Source organism: Schistocerca nitens, chromosome 5 (genome assembly GCF_023898315.1).
Source record: "Schistocerca nitens isolate TAMUIC-IGC-003100 chromosome 5, iqSchNite1.1, whole genome shotgun sequence".
Taxonomy (NCBI): Eukaryota; Metazoa; Arthropoda; class Insecta; order Orthoptera; family Acrididae; genus Schistocerca; species Schistocerca nitens.
In genome coordinates, this window is record NC_064618.1 from 765,782,566 (window position 1) to 765,795,788 (window position 13,223).

The following is a 13,223-nucleotide window of genomic DNA, read 5'->3' on the forward strand; positions in this document are numbered from 1 at the left end:
TCCCCCAAAACATCTTCCTTCTCAAAGTCCCTGCATAGCTATCCTACGTTGTCTGTCACCTGGATGAGGCTAGCACTTGCTTTCACAAAACTTGTGACCTGGTACCGCGCACCTAATTTCTCCTGAAGCTGCTGGCCCACACCCCTCCCATGACTGTTGTCTATAAGAGGAATTCTTCTTTTCCTATTCTCGTTTGATCCCGAGCTGTCTTTTTTTCTTTAAACAATACTCTGCTTTGAACTACATCTCTATGACTCCTTTCCTCCATTTCAGATAGCAAGCCAAACTGATTTACTATTTGAATTTCTGGAGTTTTTTCAAGTGTTTCCCTTTTTCGCCCTTTGCTTGCTACCTTTCCCCAGTTCTCAATCTCTTTTCCCTCCTTTAACCTACATAATTCCAAGTTCGTGTTCTCTAATTCAGCCGTAAGGACACAAATTTTTGTATCCTGTTCAGCAATGTTTCTGTTCTTTCTACATAACCTACACTGCCAGGGAAGAGCCTCATTTACTACCCTCGTTTCCTCGCCGCTACATTTGCCCCAATGAAACGATAACTTACAGTCTACACGGAACACCCCCTCTTTCAAATTTCTACGGCAACCTCCACATTTGTCGCACATGGTTTCATAGACGAACTTAACACAAAAGCAGAGAATAAGTTGGCAGAAGACCACAGCAGTTTCGTAACCTGCACTAATTCGTAAATAAGCACTAATGTAAACCAACTTATAAACTTACTTCCGAAAGGTTTAACTACCTAAACTCTGTATGATAGACACGAATTGGCTTTGAAGCGATAACTCTAGCCAAAAACGAAAATCTACAATTGTGCGAAATTTCGCCTAAAACACACAAACAAAACTACCGACTACCAGCCTTTACGAAATACTTCCTTTTCGATCTAAATAAGGTCAGGAAAGAGAAACCTTTAATAGCTAGCCTCGAGAAGAACTACTCTAAAATATATTATTTATTGTAAATCTGACAATATGTGCCTTATAAAACAATGCGAGCATCATTAGTGCCATGTTACGTTAAGTCTCTAAAATTAACAGGGTTCAACTGACGTTCGACTAAAATCAGTCGTTTTACTCGTGGTGACAGATTGTTCTGCAGCGTAGCCGAAGGCACAGATTAAGTGGGAAGTTGATAATCTGATTGTGTGTTGGAGAAGCCGACGAATGTGAATGCCAAATAAAGGGTGCGATGACAGAGAGACCTATATGTTTTCATTCGCGCCATACCATCGGTCGATTTCGGACAGACGCCAATTGTATCATACTCATTTTCGTTGGTCGTATTGCACCTAGCTGCGACGTATTGCACCATTGCGGGCTCGAGAACATCTTTGACACCGACAGTACAGTGTTTGGCGCTAAGTTTAGAAAATTAATGTTTTGGTAATGATGTTTTGAATTGTTGAATTTTTTGTACAGGGATGTGCAGATCATTCTGCCATGTCAGTAGCACTTTTGCCATCGTCTACCATCAGACTTGTGACCACGACACAAATAATTACAACGGTGTCGAGTGTTGTGAAAGAATTAATTGAAAATTCATTGGATGCCGGTGCTACAAATATAGAAGTTAGATTGGCAAGTGATCGCTTAAACTCTTGTTTTACAAAAACTAGTACATTCACCTTGCTGTTACGGTCACGATAATGACGCTTCGTTATTGATTTCAGGAAAGGAATGGCCTGGAGAAAATAGAGATAAAGGATAATGGTTGTGGAATCAAACCATCTGATGTTGCAAATGTTTGCCTTTCATCTTATACTTCCAAGATACAGAACTATTCCGATCTAGGTGAGTTACTTGTTCGTCATCCTCTAGAAGTGACAGGTTCTACAATATAGCTAGATCTCACAATTATAATCAGTGAGACATGGAAATGAATGTAGGTAAACAAAGGTTAGCAAGAGGGAACCATAAAGTGTGTGTCGGGTACGACTCCCACTGGCCTGAGTGCGGATTTGGTAGCGAAGTACTCAAAAAAGTGTGGGTGAATAGGAGGAGGAGGATGTGGCTACAGAGCATGTGAAGACCATTAAGAAACTAGCGAAAGAAAAGAGGACCTAGAGAGCAAGAAAACACCCTAGAATGCTACTGAAATTTGTAAACTAAGGTAACATGGTAACTCAACTAGGGAGAAGTACAAATCTAATGAAAGAGTGTGTGGCAACAAGGACATTGGCAGAATTAAGTGGAGAACAGAAACTAGAGGAAATTTTTGCTTGTGGGATGTTACTGCTCTTATTATTAGACAAGTAGTGGTATGAAAATATTAATTACTCCAGCTGGCATTTCTGCAGCCAGTGAATGGATGCAAATATTTGGTTAAAACAATTGTGACTGTTACAGGTAGACTCTCTACATATGGCTTTAGAGGAGAGGCACTTTCTTCCTTGTGCCAGGTGTCAAGTATTACAATCACGACAAAGACTGCCAGTGACAACATTGCAATGACCTATATGATCAGTCAAGATGGAAGCATCTTAAACTCAAGACCCTCTCATTTTGGCAATGGTATATTCTGAATTATTGTGTCGTGTTATTGTACTCGTATTATGATAAGTGCCCTACAGATTGATTGTAGGTAGTTTTCACATCATACTTATACACTCCTCTCTTAATCTTAAGTTTCAGGCACCCACATTGTGGTGACAGATCTTTTTAAGAATCTGCCTGTACGCAAACAGTATCTAAGCAATTCACGAAATGCTGCTGAAGACATTAGAAGAACTGAACAAATTGTGAAAAGCATTGCAGTAATCCATCCTGAAGTGAGAATTACTTTTTGCCACAATAAGTGCAGTCTGTGGCAGAAACCAGTGGTGGCTACACTACAAGAATCATATATGCAAATTTTTGGTTACAGTATTTCAAGCAATTTAGAACAGCTGGCCCTTCGCAAGGAACAGGTGACATATTTTATGCATCTTTATTACCTAATAATTTTTCAGTCTATTATTTTAATGGATATGAGATAACTTGTATTAGTAAAGGAAGATATCTTCCAAAGTAAGTCAACAAATGCTTAATGTCAGAATTGACAGTGGCTACTGTCTCATTTGTTTGTGTTTCAGTTGCTTGTACAAAATTCATGAACTGATGTGACTGGTATTTCTTACATGATATGCCAGTAACAGTTTGCTAAACAATGTATGGTTCCATTACATGGATGGTGTCTCTGGTGATTTGATTTGTAATTTACATATGTAGATGTTGTTTATGTTTAGTATATTAATTCTTATTTTTTTCCTCTTGTGAATGGTGGCGTACGTTGTGTTGTGTACTAAATCTGTATGAGTTTACTGGAAATAGCAAGTGTGTTGAAGGTTGCGATACTGCCATTTCACTTTGACCAGTGACCTCTTCTTCTGTGAAGGTTGTAGATGTAGACTTATCTGTCTAGTTTAGAGGAGCATCTTTGGTTGTATGTATGTGGATCAGATCCAACTACGCATTTACATTGTCAGCTGAACACAGTAATGATAACATACACCACATAATTACACATAATCTACCATCATCTACTGTGTGGTGTTGTCATGTTTGTCAAGTGGAAGCACACCACCACAGGTGATGTTGTGGAGACAAGGCTCTTTATTCCTTGCTTTTCACTTACATCCGAAAAGACTGTACATAGTTACTTATATCTTGACTACTTACTCATCATTAACTGTTTCAGCCATTTAAGAGGTGATTCTACACTCAACCAAAATGTCTCACAACTTTTAATAAGTGAGTTGAATGCAGCTATTCACTTTTCCCATAAATGAAGTTGTTGTTCCATGTAATTCAGAAAGTGGATAAGACTAGCAGGGTTGGAAGATACAGGCCTAACAAAGTGTAACAGTCCTTATCACAGCTGCACTGACAACTAGTGACCCCTACGTAATCTGATCGTAAAAAACTACACAGAAAAAACGATCACAAGATGCAAGAAAACTCCAGAGTATTGCGATTAGCACGTGCTTGCTACTGTTCTGGTCATACAGTCTTGTACTTTGGTTTTCTCAAGTGGAGGCACGTTTTCATGATGCAGATGATTGAGCAATCTTTTCCTTGGTAGTGAACCAACTAGACTGTAAATGTGCTGAGGAGGTTCAAGATATAACTATGCCACTGGGGGAATAATCTTATAGGAAGCTGAAAACTGAGCTCATCTGAAGAGTTGCCGCTTCACGAGAAGAAAGCATCCAACAAGTGCTCACACAAGATGATGTCAGGTGATTGTAAGCTGCCTCAGTACTTTGGGCACTTGCAGAGCAAGTGGACATTGGTACTGTTCCTGACAACCTGTGATGTCACTGGACACCATTACAGAAATTGTGGATCATGTATAGGAGACTATCATTCTCACACAAGTTATCACCATGGTAGGGCCAAGCAGCAGTCACACACACTGATTGATTTGCTGGTGGCGAAGGTAGACATTCTGTGCAAACAGCTCAATGAACTACTGTCTCGACAAGGTACCAGCAGGGTCAGAAGACGTAATCATCGCAGATACAGGAGCCGATCCTTGAATAACATCTCGTCTTCTAATTCAGGACTATCAGTATGCCGGTACCATCAGAAGTTCAGTGAACAGGTATGCATGTGCACAAGTCTGAGCTCGTTCTGAAATACCAGTTGCAGTTGAGATAAAGTGCAGCTGACTGCTGGACAGGATCACAGTGCCTGTTTACTAGTTACAGGAGGTCTGGACTAAATTATCTAGTAGATACAGATTCGGATTTGAAAATATTGCCGCGGACCTTGGTTCATCTCTGTTGATCTTTCTCACTGATGTCTCAGAGCCAATCATCAGCACGGATTCCCCAGCATACTGCTAGCTGATGCTGGATGTGGTGAATTCCTGACTCATGGACAGCATGACTGTCATGGCTTCAATTGGGTTCTGTTGCTGCACGACCACACACGGTGCCAAACCGATGCAAATGGTCTGTAAGTATGCTACTATATTAACCCGATATCCAGCTCTGTCTAGGCCCCCTGGATCTCCAAATCAGGTCCAGCATAATACTGTGGATTTTATGAAAACCATGGACAGCCCTCCAGTATCATGTAGACCTAGACATTTGGCATCAAACCAAATGGCAGTAACTAAGGCCGAGTTGCCACCATGTTAAAAGAAGGCATTATCCGACCATCAAGTGGCCCACAGTCATCTCTGCTGCACCTGGTTCCTAAGAAGAGTGGAGCATGTCATACATGCGGCGATTATAGAACTCTTAATGCATGATCCAAACCAGACTGTACCCAGTTCCATTGTTGTGAGACGACAACCATGTCTTATGTGGTGCAACGGTCTTTAGATTGTGCCAAGGGCTATACTCGGATACTAGTGGCAGGAGGAGATATGCTGAAAACAGCAATGTTACACCATTTGGGCTATTCAAGAGCATGTTTATGAACTTTGGTTTACAAAATGCATCCCAAACCTGGCAAAGATTTGTTGAATCTGTACTACAAGGTCTACACTTCTGCTTTGCTCCCTGATGATATGTTGGCCTTCTCGATCACCAAAGAAGAACATCAACAGTATGTTAGAGATGTGCTCAAATAATTGGAACAGTACGGTGTTATTTTGAAAACAGCCAGATGTATGCTCAGCGAAGCACCATCAAAGAGCTACATCATTTCTTCAGGAAGCTAAATTTTTATCGCCATCATCTACCACTGGCAGCAGAGCTACAAGAACAGTTAACTGCAGCACTTTCTGTCCATAAGGTTAAAGGACTGAGGCAATGAGCTCTGTCTTTGAGCCTGTTAAACAAAATATGGCGAATGCTGTGTCCTAAGCTTGATGCCCCCTTAGTGATGGTGGTTGACGCAAACCTGACAGCTGTAGGTGCCATATTACAACAGTGGGCAGATGGCTGATGGCAATCTCTAGCCTATTCTTCTCATAAACTTGTCACCGTTGCAACAAAACTGGAGTACATATGATTGAGAACTTCTCTTCGTGTACGAAGCCATCAGATACATCCAGCTGCAGATAGACGCAAGAGATTTGGCTACCTATATGGACCACATACAGTGGCTTGCTGAGTTCCTATGTAGATGTAGATGCAGAACACCTGTGTTCAGGCAGAATATCTTTAACTGTTCATTGTGGAGGTATAATCATCTGGAATTTATCGTGCAGTTTAGCACCAACATTGAGCACATATCTGGTATGGACAACACAGCAGCTGACTGCCTTTTGTGGATCAACAGCATTTTGAGCCCCATTAACTTAAACATGATCACCCAGGTGCAACAGACTGACCAAGAGCTTCCAAAGTGGTGCCAACTCAGTATTACAGTTGCACTCATTTAGAGTCCCCAGTGGAGATCGCATTCGGGAGGACGACGGTTCAATCCCGCGTCCGGCCATCCTGATTAAGGTTTTCCGTGATTTCCCTAAATCGCTCCAGGCAAATGCCAGGATGGTTCCTCTGAAAGGGCTTGGCCGACTTCCTTCCCTAATCCGATGAGACCGATGACCTCGCTGTTTGGTCTCTTCCCCCAAAAACCAACCAACCAACCAACCCAGTGGAGATGTTCAAATATATTGCATCATCTCGCAAGGAAGATACCAACCTTTCCTGTCAGTTCAGCTTCACTTCGACATCAGATCGATCATTGGAAGGTCTTCAGTATGAGTAAATTTACACAGTTTGTGTGATCCTGCAGTCCTTTCGACAATCTGTCTGATGTCGAAGCGGTTTGTCTGGCCAGGAATGGAGAAGGTCTGCCACATGTGGACGTGCATGTGTATGCCATGCCAGTGCAGAAAAGTATCTTGTCACATACGTGCACCAGCGGGCAAATTGCCCAAAATCATCACATGTTTGGTGCATGTACATCTCAACGTCATGGGTCAATTACGTCCTCAGATGTTCAGCATTACCTGTTGACTATCGTAGATTGTTTCACTCAATGGCAGGAAACAGTACCACTGGGCAACATCTCCCTGGAAACATTAGCATCTGCCTTTGTGTTCACTTGGTTATCAAGATTTGGTTGCCTACTGCCTATAATAACAGATTCTAGCAGGCCATTTGAATCAGAATTATTAGCCAAGTGTACAGCTTTCAGTGGGTATGTCCATCATAAAACCACAAGTTACCACCCAGCAAGCATCGGTCTGATAAAGTAGTGGCACAGCATTTCGAGCCCCATTGACTTCAACATCAGGAACTGTGTCATCAGTAGTGTAGCTACTGGCAGGGTCACCCAAGTCGGAGCAGTCTTGACAGAGGAGTCTGACGTAGTGCGTCCCACAACATAGGGCAGGGAGGGCTCTAGAGGTGTGATGAAGCCAGTCTGCCTAAGGGAGCAAACCCGACACAAAACCTGGTCCTCCAGGTTAGGGGGTGATCGTGGGGTTAACAAGCGCATGTTGGAAAAAACATATTGCTATGAAACTCAAAGATTGGAATAACCAGACTGATGATACTGATGAATGACCCATGCAAGGAAAAGAACACGTTAAACAGAAAAATGATACACTGTGTGGTCAAAAGTATCCGGACACCCCCAAAAACAAATGTTTTTCATATTAGGTGCATTGTGCTGCCACCTACTGCCAGGTACTCCATATCAGTGACCTCAGTAGTCATTAGAAATCGTGAGAGAGCAGAGTGGGGCACTCCAGAACTTTGAATGTGGTCAGGTGACTGGGTGTCACTTGTGTCATATGTCTGCGAGATTTCCATATTCCTAAACATCCCTAGGTCTCCTGTTTCCAATGTGATAGTGAAGTGGAAACGTGAAGGGACACGTACAACACAAAAGTGTACTGGCCGACCATGTCTGTTGACTGACAGAGACTGCCGACAGTTGAAGAGGGTGGTAATGTGTAATAGGCAGGCATCTATCCAGACCATCACACAGGAATTCCAGACTGCATCAAGATCCACTGCAAGTACTGTGACAGTTAGGCTGGAGGTGAGAAACCTTGGATTTCATGGTCGAGCAGCTGCTCATAAGCCAAAAAACATGTCGGTAAATGTCAAACGACACCTCACTTCGTGTAAGGAGCATAAACATTGGATGAACACATTGTGGCGATCTGATGGCAGAGTGTCGGTTGGCGAATGCCCGGTGAACGTCATCTACCAGCATGTGTAGTGCCAACAGTAAAATTCAGAGGCGGTGGTGTTATGGTGTGGTTGTGTTTTTCACGGAGGGTGCTTGCACCCCTTGTTCTGCATGGCACTATCAAAGCACAGGCGTACATTGATGTTTTAAGCACCTTCTTGCTTCCCACTGTTGAAGATCAATTCGGGGATGGTGATTGCATCTTTCAACTCGATTGAGCACCTGTTCATAATGCAAGGCTTGTGGCAGGGTGGTTGCATGACAATAACATCCCTGTAATGGACTGGCCTGCACAGTCCTGACCTGAATCCTATAGAACATCTTTGGGATATTTTGGAACGCCGTCTTCATGCCAGGCCTCACCGACCAACATCGATACCTCTCGTCAGTGCAGCACTCTGTGAAGAATAGGCTGCCATTCTTCAAGAAACCTTCCAGCACCTGATTGAACATATGCCTCCAAGAGTGGACATTTTCATCAAAACTAAGGGTGGGCCAACACGCTATTGAATTCCAGCATTACTGATGGAGGGTGCCATGAACTTGTAAGTCATTTTCAGCCAGGTGTCCAGATACTTTTGATCACATAGTGTATGTGCTTTGCTACTTGGAATGTAAGAACTTTGGACAAACCAGGAGCTCTATGTGGACGCAAGCAAGAGATGGAGAAATACTGTGTAGGAGTAGCAGCAGTCCAAGAGGTCAGATGGAAAGGAAATGGTATCATGAAGCTGTGTTCACATTGGGGATTTGTCACAGAGATTTGTGCCTGGCACATGTAGCTGATGTGGTGTGGCACAATTTGAAAGTTCCTGTGAATATACCTGCAACATTGATGCTAGAATTCCGAGAAATACTCTGTTCTGGCACATGTGCCTATAACTGTTTACTCATCGAATACACAGAACAAATCTCAGATACATTTTCTACTGCACATGCGCAGTTCACAAGCCACCTCGATGGAGCGGCCAAAAAATAACAGCATAAAATTAATTGAACACTTTCGTGAAAGATATTCGTTATGGTATCACACATTCCCCGATTGCAAAAACCTGAACACAAAACACGATCCATTTCACCAGCTAGCATGTTTATTCAGTATTTCTAATGAAGAATTGGACATCAAACTTAATAACCTGAGATCACAATTCCTCCGTGAATTCAATAAATGTCCTTTGTCGGAGACATCAGGATCAGCAAGAGAAGAGGTATTTTTTCTAAATGGTATGCCTATGAATCGTTCCTTTTCCTGAAGGATGTAAACAAACCAAGAACAAGTTTATCCATGTTTGTGGTAAGTTGGACCATATTTATTTTACATGATTTTTAACACAAATATTTATTTACATAACAACGAAGGATGTAAATGTATTGTTTACAGTTGCACATGAAACAAAAAGAGAAAGCATTTGCTATGAACTTGACAGTTATCACTGAACTATCTTCAACACTAAGCAAACAAATATTGCCACTCCAATTGTCCTTTGGCGGTGACAAGATGTGTTACAAATTCATTTCTCACTAGCTTAGTGTCTTCGGCAGCTTTTCTGTTGATTCTGGATTGCGATGGAAGTGGTGGGTGGTCTCTCCACCTCCTAGGTTCTACAGTCCCTCTTTCTACATTTTTAAAATCAAAACTGTGTGATGGTGAATAAATTAGGTGAGCTTCTCGATTTCTTCTCCGGAAATTGTGAAAGTAAATGCAGCACAGCTATAATAGTTGCTTTTTGCAGATCAAGGTGAATAGGTTTTTGTAGAACACTAAAAACAGATGATAGTGTGCCAAAGTCATTTTCACTAATTCATTGAGCTCTACTTAGCCTTTAATTAAACATTCTCTCTTTGCTGACTTTGTTATGATTACCTGTGAAGGGTGTCGTGACATGTTCTTGTAGTGCAAAGGCATCGTCAGCAGCAGTTACGTAGTGGGTGGCTACATTTCTTCCAGAGAGAGGCTCTGGTTCTTGTATATGCAACTCACTTTCTTGAAGGGCTTTGTTGAAGGCTGTATGATTAAATACACCTCTCTCTGAAATACCTTCTTGCATTCCCACAGCTGCATACAGAAATTGGTAGTTGGCGTCTACTAATGCCATTAACACAATGCTGAAAGTGTCTTTTTTGCTGTGATAAATGCTTCCAGCATGAGCAGTTTTAACAATTTGCACGTTTTGCATCTTAAGTCCTATGCAGTGAGGAAAGTTTCAATGAATCTCAAATTCTCATGCAGTTTCCTCCCATTGTGCTTCGGAATTTGGATACATGAAAAAAATATAAACAAAAAATCTCAAGAATGTTTTTTCCTTTTCTTTTAGTGTATATTGTAAGAAAGATGCAAGGAGCCATGAATACCACTGGAAGATGAACAAAGTACTTCAAATACTAATTCGGAGCCTTCTACCAATCCGCCACAGAAGGAGGCTAAAGTTAAAATCCAAAATTCAGCAGATGACGCATTCAAAGTTTTGAAGTGCACTAGTGAACACATTCTTGAGAAAAAGAGGGCAGGTTCATGTTGTTTCAGAAGTATGTAGATCGCGAACTTCAAGAAATTCATAACAAAAAAGTCTTGCTATTCTGCAAAAGAAGATGCAAGACTTAATCTTTGTAGCTAAAACTAAGGAGCTTGATGAATTTGAAACAGTCTTCAAGTGCAATGCTTAGATTAAATTTTAATGAGGGGCAGGCAGTAAATGCTTGTATTTTAACAGAGGATAACATTGTTATGTAATGCAGTGTATGGCATTTTTAGTTTTAAATAGAAAATCGATAAAGATAATAGTCCCTACTGCAATTTCTTTTTGAAGAGCCTTTATTATAGATTGACATATTTTGATATTATTTCACTGACTTTTGGATTTGGAAATCCAATGTATATACATATCATGGAGCTGTATGAATCTCCAGTAGCTGAAAGACGTAATGTAATGGCAAGTTGTTCAGCAGGTCTTTTTGAAAATTTGTGTTCTTCAATGTGTAGTATTGTGCTGTCATATTTAGTAATACTTCAAAGTTCGGCGTGAACATAATGAACAAAAGTTTTGAAAAACCATGTGTCTTGAACTTGTAGGTCAGTCATCACTGAACTGTAAGCTCCATGACTACACCTTTTACTAAGAAAGTTACGCACCCACCACCTACATTCCCTTCTCTTATTATTCTCCGTTTTCACAGTTATATTCACAGAACTATCACAAATAAATAGAAATTCTGTACTGGACAACATGTTCTGTGAAACTGACGAGCTACATGCCACCAGTGAGAACACTCTTTCTAGCTGCTTGTGCCAGCCACATGACCCTGAACTAAGTCACGATATACATGTGCTGAGATACTTTTCTCCGTGGCTTTTACTGGGCACAAAGTTCCTCAATAAATCACTCAGTGTGAACACAGCTTAAGAAGTGGTAACTGTACATTTCTGTATAGTGGAGGGGTCAGTGGTATAGTAGGTAGCATAGGCTTTCTTGAGTATGATAAGTATAAACAAGCAGTCATAAATTTTAACCCAGTAAATATAATGTACGCTTTAGGAATGAAGGCCGACTTCTTCAACATCGGTCTAGTGTGTGTGCATGCACCTACAGAATATTATGATGATGATGATGAAGATGAAGATGAAGACAAAGTGAAAGATGAGTCTTATGGTCAATTCCAACAAGGATTAGGAGATATACCAAGGCAAGATGTGAAGGTAGTGATAGGCAACTTTAATGGAAAAATGGGAATAGAAGGCTTTAGAGAAGCAGTAGAAAATGAAATATGCGTGAGACGTCAAATAAAAACGGACAATGGCTTATAGACTTTGCCTTGAGCAATGCAATGGTAGTGAAGAGTATGTGGCTACAGAGAAAGAATGTAAGGAAAGCCACATGGTGCTCGCAAGATGAAACAACTTTTAATCAAATTGACGAGGTAGTAATTGACAGGAGACATGCATCGGACGTCCTTGAGGTTGATAATTGGAGGGGGGGGCTGACTGCAACTCGGATCATTATATGGTAAGATTGAAGTACAGCCAACACACAGCTTTCTTTAGATCCAGAGTGAAGAGAAAAGCTCCACAAAGATAGAATGTTTCCACATGAAAAGAGAAGGGAATATCTGTAAAGTATGAAACAGAACTCCAGAAGAAGTTTGAGGTTAAACAAAGCTAGGATGTGGAAAGTGTTGAAGGGAAGTGGAGTACACTGAAATATGTCCTGCAAGAAACTATAGAAGTAGTTTTAGGTACAGAAGAAAGGATGGAAAGGGTAGGATGGTTTGTTGATTGTAAAAAGGTGGTGTCTGAGAGAAATAAGGCAAGAAAGAAAATGATAAACAGAGCAACAAGAGCTAATACAGAATAATTCTTGAAGAAAAGGAAAGAGGCAGATAGAATTTGTAGAAGAAAGAAACAAGAATTAGAGGAGAAATGGATTATGGAGCTAGAAGAAGTATATAATGACCAAGAAGTAAAGAAATTCTGGAAGAGAGTTCAGGAATTGAAGAAAGGCTCTCAGCCATGTACTGTATTCTGTAGAGCTGAAGAAGGAAATTTTATAGGAGGTGGAGAACAGGTTTTAGACCGATAGGCTGAATATTTCAGTGAGCTGCTGAACATCACTACAGAGAGGGAACTACTGGGAGAAAATGAAATAGAGCAACCAACCATGGCAAAATGTTAGTCATGTGCCCACACAAATAACAGAGGAAGTTATACAGGCAACAAAAAGCCAAAAGAATAATAAGGCTCCAGGTAGTGATAACTTTTCACGAGAGATGATCAAGGCTGGAGGTGAACATCTGACATGGCCATCAGCTCTGTTGAAATATGGTAAAAGGAAGTGAAAGTATTTGGCCAAGTCATTCCTATGAGACTTGCTCAATTTACAGAAGTAGTATTTGGAGACTACCAGTACGGGTTTCGCCAGAGCAAATCAACTACTGTCCTGATCTTCACTATAAGGCAAATAATGGAAAAGTGTTATGAATATAATGTGGATGTACATCAGCTTTTGTATGCTTCAAACAGGCGTATGATAGTGTTAAAAGGAAAAAGCTTTACCAGACCATAATGGAAATGGAATTCCCACAAAAACTAATCAGACTGGCATGAATGACCCTCACCAGCACAAAATGC

The 13,223-nt window shown here is 41.0% G+C and overlaps 1 protein-coding gene across 4 annotated transcripts in view; it reads left to right on the forward strand.

The window, feature by feature from the left end:
* The first annotated feature begins 1,213 nt into the window (after positions 1-1,213).
* Positions 1,214-13,223, forward strand: part of LOC126260936 (PMS1 protein homolog 1-like) — a 116,028-nt gene continuing 104,018 nt past the window's right edge. For 3 of the 4 annotated variants that reach the window (XM_049958440.1, XM_049958442.1, XM_049958441.1), the window contains exons 1-4: positions 1,214-1,597; positions 1,690-1,810; positions 2,366-2,530; positions 2,645-2,925. In XM_049958440.1, coding sequence (XP_049814397.1) covers positions 1,460-1,597; positions 1,690-1,810; positions 2,366-2,530; positions 2,645-2,925 — 705 coding nt within the window. In that variant the 5' untranslated portion in view covers positions 1,214-1,459. Of the gene's footprint in view, positions 1,598-1,688; positions 1,811-2,365; positions 2,531-2,644; positions 2,926-13,223 lie in introns of those variants that run through there. The other variant, XM_049958443.1, reaches the window with a different exon arrangement.